The sequence below is a fragment of the Oncorhynchus masou genome, unplaced genomic scaffold (assembly GCF_036934945.1).
Source record: "Oncorhynchus masou masou isolate Uvic2021 unplaced genomic scaffold, UVic_Omas_1.1 unplaced_scaffold_531, whole genome shotgun sequence".
NCBI classification, from domain to species: domain Eukaryota; kingdom Metazoa; phylum Chordata; class Actinopteri; order Salmoniformes; family Salmonidae; genus Oncorhynchus; species Oncorhynchus masou.
The window spans coordinates 547501-570342 of record NW_027011718.1 but is presented as its reverse complement, the minus strand read 5'-3'; the positions used below and the strand labels follow the sequence as shown (position 1 = coordinate 570342).

Genomic DNA, 22842 nt, shown 5'->3' with positions numbered 1-22842 from the left:
AGAGAGAGAGAGAGTAAAGAGAGAGTAAAGAGGGAGAGAAAAGAGAGAGTAAAGAGAGGGAGAGTAAAGAGCGAGAGAAAAGAGAGAGAATAAAGAGAGAGGGAGAGTAAAGAGAGAGTAAAGAGAGAGAGAGAAAAGAGAGAGTAAAGAGAGGGAGAGTAAAGAGAGAGTAAAGAGAGGGTAAAGAAAGAGAGAATAAAGAGAGAGCAGAGAGAGAGAGTAAAGAGAGAGTAAAGAGAGAGTAAAGAGAGAGAGAAAAGAGAGAGTAAAGAGAGGGAGAGTAAAGAGCGAGAGAGAGAGAGAGAGAGTAAAGAGAGGGAGAGTAAAGAGAGAGAGAAAAGAGAGAGAATAAAGAGAGGGAGAGTAAAGAGAGAGTAATGTAACGGCGTTCTTCGTTTGTCGCAAGAAAGTCGGACTACTCATGTTTATTAGTGAAACAAACAAACGAACTATACATGAATAACTAATAAATACAAAACAACAAACGGAACGTGAAACCTATTACAGCCTGACTGGTGAAACTAACACAGAGACAGGAACAATCACCCACGAAATACAAAGCGAACCCCAGGCTACCTAAATACGGTTCCCAATCAGAGACAACGAGAATCACCTGACTCTGATTGAGAACCGCCTCAGGCAGCCAACCTTATGCAACACACACCCCTAATCAACTACAATCCCTATAACTAAAGAACCCCACTAAGAATTACAACAAACAATAAACCCATGTCACACCCTGGCCTGACTAACTAATTAACTAAAACACAAAATACTAAGACCAAGGCGTGACAGAACCCCCCCCCCTAAGGTGCGGACTCCCGAACGCACCTCAAAACCATAGGGAGGGTCCGGGTGGGCGTCTGTCCATGGTGGCGGTTCCAGCTCCGGACGTGGATCCCACTTCATAAATGTCATTGTTCCTCCCCTTCGCGTCCATGGATAATCCACCCTCACCGCCGACCATGGCCGAATAGTCCTCACCCAGAACCCTACATAACAGAGGAGCAGCTCGGGACTGAGGGGCAGCTCGGGACTGAGGGGCAGCCCAGCACTGAGAGGCAGCCCAGCACTGAGAAGAAGCCCAGTACTGAGAAGAAGCCCAGTACTGAGATGGAGCCCAACCAGGCAGTTGAATCCGGCAGATCCTGGCTGACTGGTGGATCCTGGCTGACTGGCGGATCCTGGCTGACTGGCGGATCCCGGCTGACTGGCGGATCCTGGCCGACTGGCGGATCCTGGCTGACTAGCAGATCTGGCAGATCCTGGCTGACTGGCGGATCCTGGCTGACTGGCAGATCCTGGCCGACTGGCGGATCCTGGCTGACTAGCAGATCTGGCAGATCCTGGCTGACTGGCGGATCCTGGCTGACTGGCAGATCCTGGCCGACTGGCGGATCCTGGCTGACTAGCAGATCTGGCAGATCCTGGCTGACTTGCGGATCCTGGCTGACTGGCGGATCTGGAAGAGTCTGGTTGACTGGCAGATCTGGAAGAGTCTGGTTGACTGGCAGATCTGGAAGAGTCTGGCTGACTGGCAGATCTGGAAGAGTCTGGCTGACTGGCAGATCTGGAAGAGTCTGGCTGACTGGCAGATCTGGAAGAGTCTGGCTGACTGGCAGATCTGGAAGAGTCTGGCTGACTGGCAGATCTGGAAGAGTCTGGCTGTCTGGCAGATCTGGAAGAGTCTGGCTGACTGGCAGATCTGGAAGAGTCTGGCTGACTGGCAGATCTGGAAGAGTCTGGCTGACTGGCAGATCTGGAAGAGTCTGGCTGACTGGCAGATCTGGAAGAGTCTGGCTGACTGGCAGATCTGGAAGAGTCTGGCTGACTGGCAGATCTGGAAGAGTCTGGCTGACTGGCAGATCTGAAAGAGTCTGGCTGACTGGCAGATCTGGAAGAGTCTGGCTGACTGGCAGATCTGGAAGAGTCTGGTTGACTGGCAGATCTGGAAGAGTCTGGTTGACTGGCAGATCTGGAAGAGTCTGGCTGACTGGCAGATCTGGAAGAGTCTGGCTGACTGGCAGATCTGGAAGAGTCTGGCTGACTGGCAGATCTGGAAGAGTCTGGTTGACTGACAGATCTGGAAGAGTCTGGCTGACTGGCAGATCTGGAAGAGTCTGGCTGACTGGCAGATCTGGAAGAGTCTGGCTGACTGGCAGATCTGGAAGAGTCTGGCTGTCTGGCGGATCTGGAAGAGTCTGGCTGACTGGCAGATCTGGAAGCGTCTGGCTGAATAGCAGATCTGGAAGAGTCTGGCTGACTGGCAGATCTGGCTGCTCCATGCAGATTGACAGCTCTGGCGGCTCCTTGCAGACTGGCAGCTCCTTGCAGACTGGCAGCTCCTTGCAGACTGGCAGCTCTAGCTGCTCTATGCAGACTGGCAGCTCTGGCTGTTCCATGCAGACTGGCAGCTCTAGCTGCTCCATGCAGGCTGACAGCCCTATGCAGACTGGCAGCTCTAGCTGCTCTATACAGGCAGGAGAGGGAGAAAGCGCTGGCTGCGCTGAACAGGCGAGGCGCACTGAAGGCCTGATGCGTGGTGCTGGCACTGGTGGTATTGGGCCGAGGACACGCACAGGAAGCCTAGTGCGGGGAGCTGCTACCGGAGGGCTGGGGTGTGGAGGTGGTACTGGATAGAGGACAGGCACAGGAAGCCTGGTGCGGGGAGCTACTACCGGAGGACTGGTGTGTGAAGGTGGCACAGGATGGACTGGACCGTGAAGGTGTACTGGAGAGCCTGAGAGCAGGACTGGCACAGGACGTGCAAGGCTTGGTAGGTACACAGGAGGCCTAGTGCGTGAGGCTGGCACACTTTCCACCAGCCGACTAACACGCACCTCAGGACTAGTATGGAGTGCTGACCCAGGTGCCATTAAATTCCCGACACGCTCCGTCGGACGAATCTTGTACCTAAAGCACCAAACTAGCAACTCCCTCATTACTCTCTCCTCCAATTTCCCCATTAACTCCTTCACAGTCTCTGCTTCGCTCACCTCCAACACTGGTTCTGGTCTCCTCCTTGGCTCTTCACAATAAACAGGGAGAGTTGGCTCAGGTCTGTCTCCTGACTCAGCCACTCTCCCTGATAGCCCCCCCCCCCCAATAAATTTTTGGGGCTTCGCTCTGCGCCGCCGTGTCTTTTTTTTCGACTCCATTCTCCTATAGCCCTCTTCGCACTGCTCCAGCGAATCCCAGACGGGCACCGGCACTCTCTCTGGGTCGGCCGCCCACCTGTCTATTTCTTCCCACGTCGTAATATCCATACTGTACTCCATTGTGGGCTGCTCCTGTTTCCATCCACGTCGTCGTGCTGCCTCCTCATACCAGCGCCTCTCCGCTTCAGCCGCTTCTAGTTCCTCCTTGGGGCGGCGATATTCACCAGGCTGAGCCCAGGGTCCTTTTCCTTCCAGCTCCTGCCTGTTGACACGCTGCTCGGTCCGTGTGTGGTGGGTGATTCTGTAACGGCGTTCTTCGTTTGTCGCAAGAAAGTCGGACCGAAATGCAGCGTGTAGGTTACTCATGTTTATTAGTGAAACAAACAAACAAACTATACATGAATAACTAATAAATACAAAACAACAAACGGAACGTGAAACCTATTACAGCCTGACTGGTGAAACTAACACAGAGACAGGAACAATCACCCACGAAATACAAAGCGAACCCCAGGCTACCTAAATACGGTTCCCAATCAGAGACAACGAGAATCACCTGACTGATTGAGAACCGCCTCAGGCAGCCAAACCTATGCAACACACACCCCTAATCAACTACAATCCCTATAACTAAAGAACCCCACTAAGAATTACAACAAACAATAAACCCATGTCACACCCTGGCCTGACTAACTAATTAACTAAAACACAAAATACTAAGACCAAGGCGTGACAAGTAAAGAGAGGGAGAGTGAAGAGAGAGAGTAAAGAGAGAGAGGGAGAGTAAAGAGAGAGTAAAGAGAGGGAGAGTGAAGAGAGAGTAAAGAGAGAGAGGGAGACTAAAGAGAGAGTAAAGAGAGAGAGAGTAAAGAGAGAGAGGGAGAGTAAAGAAAGGGAGAGTAAAGAGAGAGAAAGAGAGAGAGGGAGAGTAAAGAGAGAGAGAGTAAAGAGAGAGTAAAGAGAGAGAGGGAGAGTAAAGAGAGAGAGGGAGAGTAAAAGAGAGAGAGAGAGTAAAGAGAGAGAGAGAGTAAAGAGAGAGAGAGGGGGAGAGTAAAGAGCGAGAGGGAGAGTAAAGAGAGGGAGAGTAAAGAGAGAGAGAGTAAAGAGAGAAGGAGAGTAAAGAGAGAGAGGGAGAGTAAAAAGAGAGAGGGAGAGTAAAAAGAGAGAGGGAGAGTAAAGAGAGGGAGAGTAAAGAGAGAGGGACAGTAAAAGAGAGACAGGGAGAGTAATGGAAGAGGGAGAGTGAAGAGAGAGAGGGAGAGTAAAGAGAGAGAGGGAGAGTAAAGAGAGTGAGGGAGAGTAAAGAGAGAGAGGGAGAATAAAGAGAGAGTAAAGAGAGAGAGGGAGAGTAAAGAGAGAGTAAAGAGAGAGAGGGAGAGTAAAGAGAGGGAGAGTAAAGAGAGAGAGTAAAGAGAGAGAGTAAAGAGAGAGAGGGAGAGTAAAGAGAGAGTAAAGAGAGAGAGGGAGAGTAAAGAGAGAGTAAAGAGAGAGAGGGAGAGTAAAGAGAGGGAGAGTAAAGAGAGAGAGTAAAGAGAGAGAGGGAGAGTAAAGAGAGAGGGAGAGTAAAGAGAGAGGGATACATTTTGCTCTCACTATTTTAATGTATCATAGGAAGATGGAAACAGTAAAAGGTGTCTTATCTCATCTCTCCACTCGTTTCCTCTCCTCTCATCCCCCTCTCTCTCCACTCGTTTCCTCTCCACTCATCCCCCTCTCTCTCTCCACTCGTTCCTCTCCTCTCATCCCCCTCTCTCTCTCCACTCGTTTCCTCTCCTCTCATCCCCCTCTCTCTCCACTTGTTTCCTCTCCTCTCATCCCCCTCTCTCTCTCCACTCGCTTCCTCTCCTCTCATCCCCCTCTCTCTCCCACTCGCTTCACTCTCCTCTCATCCCCCTCTCTCTCTCCACTCGTTTCCTCTCCTCTCATCCCTCTCTCTCTCCACTCGTATCCTCTCCTCTCATCCCACTCTCTCCACTTGTTTCCTCTCCTCCATCTCTCCACTCATTTCCTCTCCTCTCCTCCCCCTCTCTCTCCACTCATTTCCTCTCCTCTCATCCCCCTCTCTCTCTCTCCACTCATTTCCTCTCCTCTCTCTCCACTCTCCTACTGTTCCTCCTTCTCTCCTACTGCATCATCTTCCTCTCCTTCCTCTCCTACTGCATCATCTTCCTCTCCTTCCTCTCCTACTGTACCAGAGTTGTATGGCATTGAAGCTCGTCTGGAGGTTAGTTAACACAGTGTCCAAGGAGGGGCCAGAAGTATACAGAAGGGTGTCGTCTGCGTAGAGGTGGATCAGAGAATCACCAGTAGCAAGAGCAACATCATTGATGTATACAGAAAAGAGAGTCGGCCCGAGAATTGAACCCTGTTGCACACCCATAGAGACTTCCAGAGGACCGGACAACAGGCCCTCCGATTTGACACACTGAACTCTATCAGAGAAGTAGTTGGTAAACCAGGCGAGGCAATCATTTGAGAAACCAAGGCTGTCGAGTCTGTCAATAAGAATGTGGTGATTGACAGAGTCGAAAGCCTTGGCCAGGTCGATGAATACGGCTGCACAGTAATGTTTCTTATCGATGGAGGTTATGATGTCGTTTAGGACCTTGAGCGTGGCTGAGGTGCATCCACGACCGGCTCGGAAACCAGATTGCATAGCGGAGAAGGTACGGTGGGATTCTAAATGGTCGGTTATCTGATTGTTGACTTGACAATTGAAGACCTTAGAAAGGCAGGGTAGGATAGATATAGCCCCTTTGGGTCTAGAGTGTCTCCCCCTTTGAAGATGGGGATGACCGCGGCAGCTTTCCAATCTTTGGGGATCTCAGAAGATACAAAATAGAGGTTGAACAGGCTAGTAATAGGGGTTGCAACAATTGAGGCTGATAATTTTAGAAAGAAAGGGTCCAGATTGTCTTGCCCGGCTGATTTGTAGGGGTCCAGATTGTCTAGCCCGGCTGATTTGTAGGGGTCCAGATTGTCTAGCCCGGCTGATTTGTAGGGGTCCAGATTGTCTAGCCCGGCTGATTTGTAGGGGTCCAGATTGTCTAGCCCGGCTGATTTGTAGGGGTCCAGATTGTGTAGTCCTGCTGATTTGTAGGGGTCCAGATTGTCTGGCCCGGCTGATTTGTAGGGGTCCAGATTGTCTAGCCCGGCTGATTTGTAGGGGTCCAGATTGTCTAGCCCGGCTGATTTGTAGGGGTCCAGATTGTCTGGCCCGGCTGATTTGTAGGGGTCCAGATTGTCTAGCCCGGCTGATTTGTAGGGATCCAGATTGTCTAGCCCGGCTGATTTGTAGGGATCCAGATTGTCTAGCCCGGCTGATTTGTAGGGGTCCAGATTGTCTAGCCCGGCTGATTTGTAGGAGTCCAGATTGTCTTGCCCGGCTGATTTGTAGGGATCCAGATTTTGCAGCTCTTCCAGAACATCAGCTGTTTGGATTTGGGTGAAGGAGAAATGGGGAGGCTTGGGCTAGTTGCTACAGGGGTTGCTGAGGTGTTGGCCCGGGTAGGGGTAGCCAGGTGGAAAGCATGGCCAGCCGTGAATAATGCTTATTTTAATGATCGATTATCGTAGATGTATCCGTTGACCTCACCATCTCACCTCACTGATGTCACGATTTGACCTCACTGACCTCACCATCTGACTTCAATGTTTTTACATCACGATTTCACCCAAATTTTGTTTTGAGTTTCCAGTCTTGAATGCACCCTCACACCACACACACACACACACACACACACACACACCCCTCACACACACAGATTCCACACGTACGTCATAATTATACCGAACAGAAAAATAAACGCAACAGTTTCACTAAGGTACAGTTTATAGAAGGAAATCAGTCAATTTAAATGCATTAATGAGGCCCTAATCTATATCACATGACTGGGCACAGCCACCGAAACACTCGTCGGTTTCATCAGCTGTTCAGGTGTCTGGCCTCAGACAATCCTGCAGGTGAAGAAGCCGGACGAGGAGGTCCTGGGAACATGGGTAACATGTGGTCTGTGGTTGTGAGGCCGGTTGGACGTACTGCCAAATTCTCTACAAACGGCATCGGAGGCGGCTCATGGTAACATGTGGTCTGTGGTTGTGAGGCCGGTTGGACGTACTGCCAAATTCTCTACAAACGGCATCGGAGGCGGCTCATGGTAACATGTGGTCTGTGGTTGTGAGGCCGGTTGGACGTACTGCCAAATTCTCTACAAACGGCATCGGAGGCGGCTCATGGTAACATGTGGTCTGTGGTTGTGAGGCCGGTTGGACGTACTGCCAAATTCTCTACAAACGGCATCGGAGGCGGCTCATGGTAACATGTGGTCTGTGGTTGTGAGGCCGGTTGGACGTACTGCCAAATTCTCTACAAACGGCATCGGAGGCGGCTCATGGTAGAGAAATGTTTGCTAAATGCGCTACATGTTGCTTTTCTATTTTTTTTTTTTGTTCAGTGTAGATTGTTTTGTTTTCTGAATCCCAGAGGTAAGAAGTAATAGAGCTGTTTGTTCTAATTACAAATCAATTCATTCAGGTTCAACCTTCTTCTCCGCTTTCCATTTACAAGAAAATAACAAGATGATAGTTGCGTGTCTGTTAAAAACAACAACTTATGAGCAAAGATCAAAACAGGAAGTAGTGAAACAATAACAGAACATCTGACTGAAGGTTACAGAGATCAACACAGGAAGTAGAGAAACAATAACAGAACATCTGACTGAAGGTTACAGAGATCAACACAGGAAGTAGAGAAACAATAACAGAACATCTGACTGAAGGTTACAGAGATCAACACAGGAAGTAGAGAAACAATAACAGAACATCTGACTGAAGGTTACAGAGATCAACACAGGAAGTAGAGAAACAATAACAGAACATCTGACTGAAGGTTACAGAGATCAACACAGGAAGTAGAGAAACAATAACAGAACATCTGACTGAAGGTTACAGAGATCAACACAGGAAGTAGAGAAACAATAACAGAACATCTGACTGAAGGTTACAGAGATCAACACAGGAAGTAGAGAAACAATAACAGAACATCTGACTGAAGGTTACAGAGATCAACACAGGAAGTAGAGAAACAATAACAGAACATCTGACTGAAGGTTACAGAGATCAACACTATATAAAGACACAGGCGGTCACCCTAATCCCTATATAGTGCACTACCTTCAGGCTCTTGGGAGTGCACTACCTTCAGGCTCTTGGGAGTGCACTACCTTCAGGCTCTTGGGAGTGCACTACCTTCAGGCTCTTGGGGAGTGCACTACATTCAGGCTCTTGGGAGTGCACTACATTCAGGCTCTTGGGAGTGCACTACATTCAGGCTCTTGGGAGTGCACTACATTCAGGCTCTTGTAGTGCACTACTTTCAGGCTCTTGTAGTGCACTATGTAGGGAATAGGGTGGCATTTGTGACAGACTAAGAGAATGAACATAATGAAGTGTGATGTCAACAAAAGGCCCTTGTTTCCTCTTCTCCCCGTCATCCTAAACACCTCCATCACATCTGGCAATAATGATATTCTGTTGTAAAAGTGTAACTTCCTGTGTAGAAACATCTATAATGATATTCTGTTGTAACTTCCTGTGTAGAAACATCTATAATGATATTCTGTTGTAACTTCCTGTGTAGAAACATCTATAATGATATTCTGTTGTAACTTCCTGTGTAGAAACATCTATAATGATATTCTGTTGTAACTTCCTGTGTAGAAACATCTATAATGATATTCTGTTGTAACTTCCTGTGTAGAAACATCTATTATGATATTCTGTTGTAACTTCCTGTGTAGAAACATCTATAATGATATTCTGTTGTAACTTCCTGTGTAGAAACATCTATTATGATATTCTGTTGTAACTTCCTGTGTAGAAACATCTATAATGATATTCTGTTGTAACTTCCTGTGTAGAAACATCTATTATGATATTCTGTTGTAACTTCCTGTGTAGAAACATCTATAATGATATTCTGGTGTAACTTCCTGTGTAGAAACATCTATAATGATATTCTGTTGTAACTTCCTGTGTAGAAACATCAATACAAGTCTAGACAGCGACTCCGTTTATTTAACCTGATACTATTACCCTCAGAGTCCGTCGCACAGCTGTGCCAATCAGACCATGACGTCACAGGTCAGATAGTGAGGTCGTAGGTCACATGACAACATCACAGGTAGGGAAAACAATGACAGATCTAGGATCAGCTAACCCCCAATCCTAACCTTAAGCATTGTGTGAAGAGGTCAAGGCAATGACATCACATGTCAAACAAGGTCGTCACAGGTCATATATCATCACAGGACACCCTCAACCCCGGGGGTGGGGTCAAGTCAGACGGTGGTCTGTCGGCTGAAGAGGTCGAGGGTCAAGTCGGACCGTGGTCTGTCGGCTAAAGAGGTCGAGGGTCAAGTCAGACCGTGGTCTGTCGGCTGAAGAGGTCGAGGGTCACAGCAGAGAGGAAGGCTGGGATGCTCTTCTGATGGTGCAGGTGGAGGTCCACCATCTCTCTCAGGGTCCGACTGAAGTCTGTCTCCATCAGCTGCATACTGCCTCCACTGCCCACAGCGCCTCCACTGGCCTGGAGGAGAGAGAAGAGACAGGGAGAAGGGGTCAGTTAGGAGAGAGAGAAGAGACAGGGAGAAGGGGTCAGTTAGGAGAGAGAGAGAAGAGACAGGGAAAAGGGGTCAGTAAGGAGAGAGAAAGAAGAGACAGGGAGAAGGGGTCAGTTAGGAGAGAGAGAGAAGAGACAGGGAGAAGGGGTAAGTAAAGAAAGAGAGAGAAGAGACAGGGAGAAGGGGTCAGTTAGGAGAGAGAGAGAAGAGACAGGGAGAAGGGGTCAGTTAGGAGAGAGAGAGAAGAGACAGGGAGAAGGGGTCAGTTAGGAGAGAGAGAGAAGAGACAGGGAGAAGGGGTCAGTTAGGAGAGAAAGAAGAGACAGGGAGAAGGGGTCAGTTAGGAGAGAGAGAGAGAAGAGACAGGGAGAAGGGGTCAGTTAGGAGAGAGAGAGAGAAGAGACAGGGAGAAGGGGTCAGTTAGGAGAGAGAGAGAGAAGAGACAGGGAGAAGGGGTCAGTTAGGAGAGAGAGAGAGAAGAGACAGGGAGAAGGGGTCAGTTAGGAGAGAGAGAGAGAAGAGACAGGGAGAAGGGGTCAGTTAGGAGAGAGAGAGAGAAGAGACAGGGAGAAGGGGTCAGTTAGGAGAGAGAGAGAGAAGAGACAGGGAGAAGGGGTCAGTTAGGAGAGAGAAAGAAGAGACAAGGAGAAGGGGTCAGTTAGGAGAGAGAGAGAGAGAAGAGACAGGGAGAAGGGGTCAGTTAGGAGAGAGAGAGAGAAGAGACAGGGAGAAGGGGTCAGTTAGGAGAGAGAAAGAAGAGACAAGGAGAAGGGGTCAGTTAGGAGAGAGAGAGAAGAGACAGGGAGAAGGGGTCAGTTAGGAGAGAGAGAGAAGAGACAGGGAGAAGGGGTCAGTTAGGAGAGAGAGAAGAGACAGGGAGAAGGGGTCAGTTAGGAGAGAGAAGAGACAGGGAGAAGGGGTCAGTTAGGAGAGAGAAGAGACATGGAGAAGGGGTCAGTTAGGAGAGAGAGAAGAGACAGGGAGAAGGGGTCAGTTAGGAGAGAGAGAAGAGACAGGGAGAAGGGGTCAGTTAGGAGAGAGAGAAGAGAGGGAGAAGGGGTCAGTTAGGAGAGAGAGAAGAGACAGGGAGAAGGGGTCAGTTAGGAGAGAGAGAAGAGACAGGGAGAAGGGGTCAGTTAGGAGAGAGAAGAGACAGGGAGAAGGGGTCAGTTAGGAGAGAGAGAAGAGACAGGGAGAAGGGGTCAGTTAGGAGAGAGAGAAGAGACAGGGAGAAGGGGTCAGTTAGGAGAGAGAGATAAGAGACAGGGAGAAGGGGTCAGTTAGGAGAGAGAGAGAAGAGACAGGGAGAAGGGGTCAGTTAGGAGAGAGAGAGAGAGAAGACAGGGAGAAGGGGTCAGTTAGGAGAGAGAGAAGAGACAGGGAGAAGGGGTCAGTTAGGAGAGAGAGAAGAGACAGGGAGAAGGGGTCAGTTAGGAGAGAGAGAGAAGAGACAGGGAGAAGGGGTCAGTTAGGAGAGAGAGAGAAGAGACAGGGAGAAGGGGTCAGTTAGGAGAGAGAGAAGAGACAGGGAGAAGGGGTCAGTTAGGAGAGAGAGAAGAGACAGGGAGAAGGGGTCAGTTAGGAGAGAGAGAGAAGAGACAGGGAGAAGGGGTCAGTTAGGAGAGACAGAGAGAAGAGACAGGGAGAAGGGGTCAGTTAGGAGAGAGAGAGAAGAGACAGGGAGAAGGGGTCAGTTAGGAGAGAGAGAAGAGACAGGGAGAAGGGGTCAGTTAGGAGAGAGAGAGAAGAGACAGGGAGAAGGGGTCAGTTAGGAGAGAGAGAAGAGACAGGGAGAAGGGGTCAGTTAGGAGAGAGAGAAGAGACAGGGAGAAGGGGTCAGTTAGGAGAGAGACAGGGAGAAGGGGTCAGTTAAGAGAGAGAGAAGAGACAGGGAGAAGGGGTCAGTTAGGAGAGACAGAGAGAAGAGACAGGGAGAAGGGGTCAGTTAGGAGAGAGAGAGAAGAGACAGGGAGAAGGGGTCAGTTAGGAGAGAGAGAGAAGAGACAGGGAGAAGGGGTCAGTTAGGAGAGAGAGAGAAGAGACAGGGAGAAGGGGTCAGTTAGGAGAGAGAGAGAAGAGACAGGGAGAAGGGGTCAGTTAGGAGAGAGAGAGAGAAGAGACAGGGAGAAGGGGTCAGTTAGGAGAGAGAGAAGAGACAGGGAGAAGGGGTCAGTTAGGAGAGAGAGAGAGAAGAGACAGGGAGAAGGGGTCAGTTAGGAGAGAGACAGGGAGAAGGGGTCAGTTAGGAGAGAGAGAGAAGAGACAGGGAGAAGGGGTCAGTTAGGAGAGAGACAGGGAGAAGGGGTCAGTTAGGAGAGAGAGAGAAGAGACAGGGAGAAGGGGTCAGTTAGGAGAGAGAGAAGAGACAGGGAGAAGGGGTCAGTTAGGAGAGAGAGAAGAGACAGGGAGAAGGGGTCAGTTAGGAGAGAGAGAAGAGACAGGGAGAAGGGGTCAGTTAGGAGCGAGAGAGAGAAGAGACAGGGAGAAGGGGTCAGTTAGGAGAGAGACAGGGAGAAGGGGTCAGTTAGGAGAGAGACAGGGAGAAGGGGTCAGTTAGGAGAGAGAGAAGAGACAGGGAGAAGGGGTCAGTTAGGAGAGAGAGAGAGACAGGGAGAAGGGGTCAGTTAGGAGAGAGAGAAGAGACAGGGAGAAGGGGTCAGTTAGGAGAGAGAGAGACAGGGAGAAGGGGTCAGTTAGGAGAGAGAGAGAGAAGAGACAGGGAGAAGGGATCAGTTAGGAGAGAGAGAGAGACAGGGAGAAGGGGTCAGTTAGGAGAGAGAGAGAGAAGAGACAGGGAGAAGGGGTCAGTTAGGAGAGAGAGAAAGAGACAGGGAGAAGGGGTCAGTTAGGAGAGAGAGAGAAGAGACAGGGAGAAGGGGTCAGTTAGGAGAGAGAAGAGACAGGGAGAAGGGGTCAGTTAGGAGAGAGAGAGAAGAGACAGGGAGAAGGGGTCAGTTAGGAGAGAGAGAGAAGAGACAGGGAGAAGGGGTCAGTTAGGAGAGAGAAGAGACAGGGAGAAGGGGTCAGTTAGGAGAGAGAGAGGGAGAAGGGGTCAGTTAGGAGAGAGAGAAGAGACAGGGAGAAGGGGTCAGTTAGGAGAGAGAAGAGACAGGGAGAAGGGGTCAGTTAGGAGAGAGAGAGGGAGAAGGGGTCAGTTAGGAGAGAGAGAGAAGAGACAGGGAGAAGGGGTCAGTTAGGAGAGAGACAGGGAGAAGGGGTCAGTTAGGAGAGAGAGAGAAGAGACAGGGAGAAGGGGTCAGTTAGGAGAGAGACAGGGAGAAGGGAGAAGGGGTCAGTTAGGAGAGAGAGAGAAGAGAGGGAGAAGGGAGAACTCAGCAACAAAAAGAAAACGTCCCTTTTTCAGGACCCTGTCTTTCAAAGATCATCCTAATAACGTCACAGATCTTCACTGTAAAGGGATTAAACACCGTTTCCCAGGCTTGTTCAATGAACCATAAACAATGAATGAACATGCACCTGTGGAACGGTCGTTAAGACACAAACAGCTTGGAGACGGTAGGCAAATAAGGTCACAGTTATGAAAACTTAGGACACTAAAGAGGCCTTTCTACTGACTCTGGAAACACCAAAAGAAAGATGCTCAGGGTCCCTGCTCATCTGTGTGAATGTGCCTTAGAGGACTGCAGATGTGACCAGGGCAATAAATTGCAAAGTCCGTACTGTGAGACGCCTAAGACAGCGCTACAGAGAGACAGGGTGGACAGCTGATCATCCTCGCAGTGGCAGACCACATGTAACACCTGCACAGGACCGGGACATCCGAACATCACACCTGCGGACAGGTACAGGATGGCAACAACAACTGCCCGAGTTCCACCAGGAACACACAACCTGTCCATCAGTGCTCAGACTGTCCGCAATAGGCTGAGAGAGGCTGGACTGAGGGCTTGTAGGCCTGTTGTAAGGCAGAAATGGTTTGTCGAGATCGGTGTGGAAAAACTTGACTGGCCTGCACAGAGCCCTGACCTCAACCTCGTCAAACACCTTTGTGATGAATTGGAACACCGACTGCGAGCCAGGCCTAATCGCCCATCAGTCCCCGACCTCACTAATGCTCTTGTGGCTGAATGGAACCAAGTCCCTGCAGCAATGTTCCAACATCTAGTGGAAAGCCTTCCCAGAAGAGCGGAGGCTGTTATAGCAGCAATGTTCCAACATCTAGTGGACAGCCTTCCCAGAAGAGTGGAGGCTGTTATAGCAGCAATGTTCCAACATCTAGTGGAAAGCCTTCCCAGAAGAGTGGAGGCTGTTATAGCAGCATTGTTCCATCATCTAGTGGAAAGCCTTCCCAGAAGAGAGGGGGCTGTTATAGCAGCAATGTTCCATCATCTAGTGGAAAGCCTTCCCAGAAGAGCGGAGGCTGTTATAGCAGCAATGTTCCAACATCTAGTGGAAAGCCTTCCCAGAAGAGTGGAGGCTGTTATAGCAGCAATGTTCCAACATCTAGTGGAAAGCCTTCCCAGAAGAGTGGAGGCTGTTATAGCAGCAAAGGGGGACCAACTCCATATTGATGTCCGTGGTTTTGGACAGATGTCAACTTTTGGTCAAGTAGATGGATCTGAAACAGAAGCCTCACCTCTCCATGAGTGGAGTAGAAAGCCCTGTTGTCGGACTCCACACACACACACACACACGCACACGCACGCACACACGCACACACGCACTTTGCGTCAAGAGGGAGAGAACATTAACTTTAGAAGTGAGAAAAGAAAATGGATTTAGAAGTTGTTTGTTGTTTATGGGGACCTGTTTGTGTGAGCGGTGGGATGAGGCGATGAAACGGGAAGAAATTCAGGGAGGATTAATTAAATACAACGCCGCCCAGAGTGAAATGAGGAGAGGGAAGTAATTAAAGAAACGCCGGGAGGAGAGATCGAGAAGAGAAGGGAGAGAAGAGAAGAGTAGAGAGAGCGAGAGAGAAGAGTAGAGAGAGCAAGAGAGAAGACAAAGGAGAGAGAGGGAGAGAAGAGAAGGGAGAGAAGAGAAGAGAAAGAGAGAGGCATAGATAGAGGGAGAGGAGAGAAGAGAAGAGGGAGAGAGGCAGAGATAGAGAGAAGAGAAGGGAGAGAGAGGGAGAGAAGAGAAGAGAGAGAGGCAGAGATAGAGGGAGAGAAGAGAAGGGAGAGAAGAGATGCAGAGATAGAGATAAAGGGAGAGAAGAGAAGGGAGAGAGAGGGAGAGAAGGGAGAGAAGAGAGATAGAGGGAGAGAAGAGAAGGGAGAGAAGAGAAGGGAGAGAAGAGAGAGGGAGAGAAGAGAAGGGAGAGAAGAGAGATAGAGGGAGAGAAGGGAGAGAAGAGAGATAGAGGGAGAGAAGAGAAGGGAGAGAAGAGAGAGGGAGAGAAGAGAAGGGAGAGAAGAGAAGGGAGAGAAGAGAGATAGAGGGAGAGAAGGGAAGGGAGAGAGAAGAGAAGGGAGAGAGAGAACATCTCTTCTGCCCAGTCAACTTTTCCATTCACAACCATCCCTCTTTGTCCATCTCTCTCCCCCATTCTGTTTCTCTCCTCCTGTGTCAGCCCATCTGGAAAGTTCTGCCATACCCCTAGGTCTCTCTCTCTGTGTCTCTCTCCCTGTACACACCACCACACACACACACCTGGAGGGCGCCATGGGAACCAGGGCCGGTGTTCTAGAGCCCCGAGGACCTCACAGAACACGACGATCAAGTTCTACTCAACTTGTGTGAAAACGTCTCCACTGTAAGTCTTTTCCCCAGTCCAATGCTGAAGAACCCATAAACATCACACACACACTGATGAAAACCTTTCCCCTCTGAAGTCAGTGGTCATGTGTTGCTCAGTCGGTAGAGTATGGCACTGGAAACGCCAAGGATTGTGGGTTGGATTCCCGCTTGGGCCCGCCATCTGACAACTGTATGCACCCCTGACCCAGTCACTTTGGATAATGGGGTAAACGGCACACCCCTGACTCAGTCACTTTGGATAATGGGGTAACGGCACACCCCTGACCCAGTCACTTTGGATAATGGGGTAACGGCACACCCCTGACCCAGTCACTTTGGATAATGGGGTAAACGGCACACCCCTGACTCAGTCACTTTGGATAATGGGGTAACGGCACACCCCTGACTCAGTCACTTTGGATAATGGGGTAAACGGCACACCCCTGACTCAGTCACTTTGGATAATGGGGTAACGGCACACCCCTGACTCAGTCACTTTGGATAATGGGGTAAACGGCACACCCCTGACTCAGTCACTTTGGATAATGGGGTAACGGCACACCCCTGACTCAGTCACTTTGGATAATGGGGTAAACGGCACACCCCTGACTCAGTCACTTTGGATAATGGGGTAACGGCACACCCCTGACCCAGTCATTTTGGATAATGGGGTAAACGGCACACCCCTGACCCAGTCACTTTGGATAATGGGGTAAACGGCACACCCCTGACCCAGTCACTTTGGATAATGGGGTAAACGGCACACCCCTGACCCAGTCATTTTGGATAATGGGGTTACGGCACACCCCTGACTCAGTCACTTTGGATAATGGGGTAAACGGCACACCCCTGACTCAGTCACTTTGGATAATGGGGTAACGGCACACCCCTGACCCAGTCATTTTGGATAATGGGGTTACGGCACACCCCTGACTCAGTCACTTTGGATAATGGGGTAAACGGCACGTTACTATTACTTAAACTCTGACTTATACAGACTGAATCATGTCAACTATATAGAAATAATAAAATACACATGTTTTATCTTGTGGTAGAAGGGCCAGTGAGGGAGAGAGAGAAGGAGAGAGAAAGACAAGATAGAGGGAGAGAAAGAGAAAGGAGGAGGAACACAGAGAGAGAAGGGAGACAGGATAGGGAAAAACGCAGGGAGGAGAGAGACGGGAGAGAGATGATGGAGAGCGACGAGAGAGAGGAGGGAGAGAGAGACAGGAGAGAGATGGATGGAGAGAGAGATGCGGGAGAGAGAGAGAGGAGAGAGATGGAGGGAGAGAGAGATGGATGGATTGTGAGACAGGCGGGTGAGAGACAGGAGAGAGATGGATAAGAGAGAGACAGGAGAGAGACGGATAAGAGAGAGACAGGAGAGAGACGGATAAGAGAGAGACAGGAGAGAGACGGATGGAGAGAGAGACGGATGGAGAGAGAGACAGATGGAGAGAGAGACGGATGGAGAGAGAGACGGATGGAGAGAGAGACGGATGGAGAGAGAGACGGAAGGAGAGAGAGACGGAAGGAGAGAGACGGATGGAGAGAGAGACGGATGGAGAGAGAGACGGATGGAGAGAGAGACGGATGGAGAGAGAGACGGATGGAGAGAGAGACGGATGGAGAGAGAGACGGATGGAGAGAGAGACGGATGGAGAGAGAGACGGAAGGAGAGAGAGACGGAAGGAGAGAGAGACGGAAGGAGAGAGAGACGGAAGGAGAGAGAGACGGAAGGAGAGAGACGGAAGGAGAGAGAGACGGATGGAGAGAGAGACGGAAGGAGAGAGAGACGGAAGGAGAGAGAGACGGAAGGAGAGAGATGGAAAGAGAGAGACGGAGGGAGAGAGAGATGGAAGGAGAGACTGAAGGAGAGAGAGAGAGACGGCTGGAGAGAAGAGAGATGGAAGGAGAGAGACGGATGGTGAGAGATGAAGGAGAGAAGAGAGCACCAGGCCCAGAGGGTAATGGTGAACATGCACCACACTTTCATTGCCGATCTCCTTCCTCTCTTCAATGGGGAAAAACACAGGAAAGGAATCATATTTCATTTAAAGGTCAGAAGGGGTTTTTCTTCAAAAGGGGATTTATTCAAATAGTGTGTGTGTGTTCTCAATGTGTGTGTGTGTGGATTTATTCAAATAGTGACCTTATCAACGCCTGTTAGCATATTCATGACTCCCCAAAATGTGTAATGAACAAGTCCCGACCTTTATCAAATCAACAAGTTGTTGTTTAATAACAACACAATAACTTCACTATGTCAGTCCAGGGTGCTCCTTCCCCCATGCCTTTCTCCCCCTCTCCCTCCTCCTCCTCCCCCTCTCCTCTCCTTCCTCCTCCCCCTCTCCTCTCCTTCCTCCACCCCCCCCTCTCCTCTCCTTCCTCCTCCCCCTCTCCTCTCCTTCCTCCTCCCCCCTCCTCCTTCCTCTTCCTCCCCCCCTCTCCCCTCCTCCCCTCTCCTTCCTCCACCCCCTCTCCTCTCCTTCCTCCTCCCCCTCTCCTCTCCTTCCTCCTCCCCCCCTCCTCCTTCCTCTTCCTCCCCCTCTCCCTCCTCCCTCTCTCCTTCCTCTTCCTCCCCCCCCTCCCTCCTCCTCTCCCTCCTCCTCATCTGCATTTCTAGTTAAAGGAAATCGATGGTTGGTGGATTAGAATGCGGGACGTCACACGGCAGTCAGCTCAGCCAACCAGAGACGAGGCTGCTGCGGAATGCCAATCCAACAATCACGTCATCACATCCTAGGGTACATTCCCTCCCAGACTGTGACGTCCACACACACACAGGCACTCTGTCTCAGGGGGTCACTAAGTGACAGCTTTATGATGGTAAATATTATAGTATAAGTAGTCTAGGCTAATGTGTGAAGGTTGAGGGGGGGTTAGTGACAGGGGGTTACCAGGTCAGAGTGTGTAGTGACGGGGGTTACCAGGTCAGAGTGTGTAGTGACGGGGGTTACCAGGTCAGAGTGTGTAGTGACGGGGGTTACCAGGTCAGAGTGTGTAGTGACGGGGGTTACCAGGTCAGAGTGTGTAGTGACGGGGGTTACCAGGTCAGAGTGTGTAGTGAACAGCTCCACTGCCGACTAATGAGTCTTCTATGTTCTCTCCTTTCCCTCAACCATCTCTCTCTCTCACTCCTTTCCCTCAACCATCTCTCTCTCTCCCACTCCTTTCCCTCAACCATCTCTCTCTCTCTCTCACTCCTTTCCCTCAACCATCTCTCTCTCCTCTCCATTAAACTTGACTATTCTCCTCTCGTCTGTCTTTCCCTCAACCATCTCTCTCTCTCCTTTCCCTCAACCATCTCTCTCTCCTTTCCCTCAACCATCTCTCTCTCCTTTCCCTCAACCATCTCTCTCTCCTTTCCCTCAACCATCTCTCTCTCTCTCTCCCGCTCATTTCCCTCAACCATCTCTCTCTCTCCTTTCCCTCAACCATCTCTCTCTCTCCTTTCCCTCAACCATCTCTCTCTCTCCTTTCCCTCAACCATCTCTCTCTCTCCTTTCCCTCAACCATCTCTCTCCCACTCCTTTCCCTCAACCATCTCTCTCCCACTCCTCTCCCTCAACCATCTCTCTCCCACTCCTCTCCCTCAACCATCTCTCTCTCCCACTCCTTTCCCTCAACCATCTCTCTCTCTCTCTCTCTCTCGCTCCTTTCCCTCAACCATCTCTCTCTCTCTCCCACTCCTTTCCCTCAACCATCTCTCTCTCTCTCTCTCCTTTCCCTCAACCATCTCTCTCTCTCCCGCTCATTTCCCTCAACCATCTCTCTCTCTCCCACTCCTTTCCCTCAACCATCTCTCTCTCCTCTCCATTAAACTTGACTATTCTCCTCTCGTCTGTCTTTCCCTCAACCATCTCTCTCTCTCTCCCACTCCTTTCCCTCAACCATCTCTCTCTCCCACTCCTTTCCCTCAACCATCTCTCTCTCTCACTCCTTTCCCTCAACCATCTCTTTCTCCTCTCCATTAAACTTGACTATTCTCCTCTCGTCTGTCTTTCCCTCAACCATCTCTCTCCCGCTCCTTTCCCTCAACCATCTCTCTCTCTCCCCTCTCCTTTCCCTCAACCATCTCTCTCTCTCCTCTCCATTAAACTTGACTATTCTCCTCTCGTCTGTCTTTCCCTCAACCATCTCTCTCCCGCTCCTTTCCCTCAACCATCTCTCTCTCTCTCTCTATCGTCTCTTTCCCTCAACCATCTCTCTCCTCTCCATTAAACTTGACTATTCTCCTCTCGTCTGTCTTTCCCTCAACCATCTCTCTCCTATCCTCTCCTCTCCTCCACATTAAACTTGACACACCAAAGTGTTGCTCTTTATCGTTCAAAACCTCAGTGTGAGAAAATAAAAGGTCTCTTCTCTACCCTCTGCTCTCGTCTCTTTCAGAGGAGAATGTAGTTTCTTTAAACGTCTGATGTCCAGGGAATGAAAAGGTAAATGCCACAGAGCCTCTAGAACAACCTGACGACAGATATAACAGAGGGAGAGGTGGGGAGAGAGACAGAGGGAGAGATGGGAGAGAGACAGAGGGAGAGAGACAGAGGGAGAGATGGGAGAGAGACAGAGGGAGAGAGACAGAGGGAGAGATGGGGAGAGAGACAGAGGGAGAGGTGGGGAGAGAGACAGAGGGAGAGATGGGAGAGAGACAGAGGGAGAGAGACAGAGGGAGAGATGGGAGAGAGACAGAGGGAGAGAGAAAGAGGGAGAGAGACGGGAGAGAGACAGAGGGAGAGATGGGGAGAGAGACAGAGGGAGAGATGGGGAGAGAGACAGAGGGAGAGGTGGGGAGAGAGACAGAGGGAGAGATGGGAGAGAGACAGAGGGAGAGATGGGGAGAAATGCCACAGAGCCTCTAGAACAACCTGACGACAGATATAACAGAGGGAGAGGTGGGGAGAGAGACAGAGGGAGAGATGGGAGAGAGACAGAGGGAGAGAGACAGAGGGAGAGATGGGAGAGAGACAGAGGGAGAGAGAAAGAGGGAGAGAGACGGGAGAGAGACAGAGGGAGAGATGGGGAGAGATACAGAGGGAGAGATGGGGAGAGAGACAGAGGGAGAGAGACAGAGGGAGAGATGGGAGAGAGACAGAGGGAGAGAGAAAGAGGGAGAGAGACGGGAGAGAGACAGAGGGAGAGATGGGGAGAGAGACAGAGGGAGAGATGGGGAGAGAGACAGAGGGAGAGAGACAGAGGGAGAGGTGGGGAGAGAGACAGAGAGACAGAGGGAGAGAGACAGAGGGAGAGAGACAGAGGGAGAGATGGGGGAGAGAGACAGAGGGAGAGATGGGGAGAGAGACAGAGAGACAGAGGGAGAGAGACAGAGGGAGAGGTGGGGAGAGAGACAGAGAGACAGAGGGAGAGAGACAGAGGGAGAGAGACAGAGGGAGAGAGACAGAGGGAGAGAGACAGAGAGACAGAGGGAGAGAGACAGAGGGAGAGATGGGAGAGAGAGACAGAGGGAGAGAGACAGAGGAGAGGTGGGGAGAGAGACAGAGAGACAGAGGGAGAGAGACAGAGGGAGAGAGACAGAGGGAGAGAGAAAGAGGGAGAGAGACGGGAGAGAGACAGAGGGAGAGATGGGGAGAGAGACAGAGGGAGAGATGGGGAGAGAGACAGAGGGAGAGATGGGGAGAGAGACAGAAGGAGAGATGGGAGAGAGACAGAAGGAGAGAGACAGAGGGAGAGAGACAGAGGGAGAGAGACAGAGGGAGAGAGACAGAGGGAGAGAGACAGAGGGAGAGATGGGGAGAGAGACAGAGGGAGAGATGGGAGAGAGACAGAGGGAGAGATGGGGAGAGAGACAGAGGGAGAGATGGGAGAGAGACAGAGGGAGAGATGGGAGAGAGACAGAGGGAGAGATGGGAGAGAGACAGAGGGAGAGAGAAAGAGGGAGAGATGGGAGAGAGACAGAGGGAGAGATGGGAGAGAGACAGAGGGAGAGAGACAGAGGGAGAGAGACAGAGAGGGAGAGATGGGGAGAGAGACAGAGGGAGAGATGGGGAGAGAGACAGAGAGACAGAGGGAGAGATGGGAGAGAGACAGAGGGAGAGATGGGAGAGAGACAGAGGGAGAGATGGGAGAGAGACAGAGGGAGAGATGGGAGAGAGACAGAGGGAGAGATGGGAGAGAGACAGAGGGAGAGAGAAAGAGGGAGAGAGACAGAGGGAGAGAGACAGAGGGAGAGATGGGGAGAGAGACAGAGGGAGAGGTGGGGAGAGAGACAGAGGGAGAGATGGGAGAGAGACAGAGGAGAGATGGGAGAGAGACAGAGGAGAGATGGGAGAGAGACAGAGGGAGAGATGGGAGAGAGACAGAGGGAAAGAGGGAGAGAGACAGAGGGAGAGAGACAGAGGGAGAGATGGGAGAGAGACAGAGGGAGAGGGGGGGGAGAGAGACAGAGGGAGAGAGACAGAGGGAGAGATGGGAGAGACAGAGGGAGAGAGAAAGAGGGAGAGAGACGGGAGAGAGACAGAGGGAGAGATGGGGAGAGAGACAGAGGGAGAGATGGGGAGAGAGACAGAGGGAGAGGTGGGGAGAGAGACAGAGGGAGAGATGGGAGAGAGACAGAGAGATGGGGAGAATGCCACAGAGCCTCTAGAACAACCTGAGACAGATATAACAGAGGGAGAGGTGGGGAGAGAGACAGAGGGAGAGATGGGAGAGAGACAGAGGGAGAGAGACAGAGGGAGAGATGGGAGAGAGACAGAGGGAGAGAGAAAGAGGGAGAGAGACGGGAGAGAGACAGAGGGAGAGATGGGGAGAGATACAGAGGGAGAGATGGGGAGAGAGACAGAGGGAGAGAGACAGAGGGAGAGATGGGAGAGAGACAGAGGGAGAGAGAAAGAGGGAGAGAGACGGGAGAGAGACAGAGGGAGAGATGGGGAGAGAGACAGAGGGAGAGATGGGGAGAGAGACAGAGGGAGAGAGACAGAGGGAGAGGTGGGGAGAGAGACAGAGAGACAGAGGGAGAGAGACAGAGGGAGAGAGACAGAGGGAGAGAGACAGAGGGAGAGAGACAGAGGGAGAGATGGGAGAGAGAGACAGAGGGAGAGATGGGGAGAGAGACAGAGAGACAGAGGGAGAGAGACAGAGGGAGAGAGACAGAGGGAGAGAGACAGAGGGAGAGAGACAGAGAGACAGAGGGAGAGAGACAGAGGGAGAGATGGGAGAGAGAGACAGAGGGAGAGATGGGGAGAGAGACAGAGGGAGAGAGACAGAGGGAGAGGTGGGGAGAGAGACAGAGGGAGAGAGACAGAGGGAGAGAGACAGAGGGAGAGAGAAAGAGGGAGAGAGACGGGAGAGAGACAGAGGGAGAGATGGGGAGAGAGACAGAGGGAGAGATGGGGAGAGAGACA

General features: G+C 50.9%; 1 protein-coding gene across 2 annotated transcripts in view; it reads right to left on the bottom strand.

Annotated features, from left to right (window-relative positions):
- Positions 1-9213: 9213 nt before the first annotated feature.
- LOC135535913 (mitotic spindle assembly checkpoint protein MAD1-like) overlaps positions 9214-22842 on the bottom strand; it is a 103530-nt gene continuing 89901 nt past the window's right edge. For both annotated transcript variants that reach the window (XM_064962314.1, XM_064962313.1), the window contains one exon: positions 9214-9744. In XM_064962314.1, the coding sequence (XP_064818386.1) occupies positions 9577-9744 (168 nt within the window). In that variant the 3' untranslated portion in view covers positions 9214-9576. The remainder of the gene's footprint in view (positions 9745-22842) is intronic.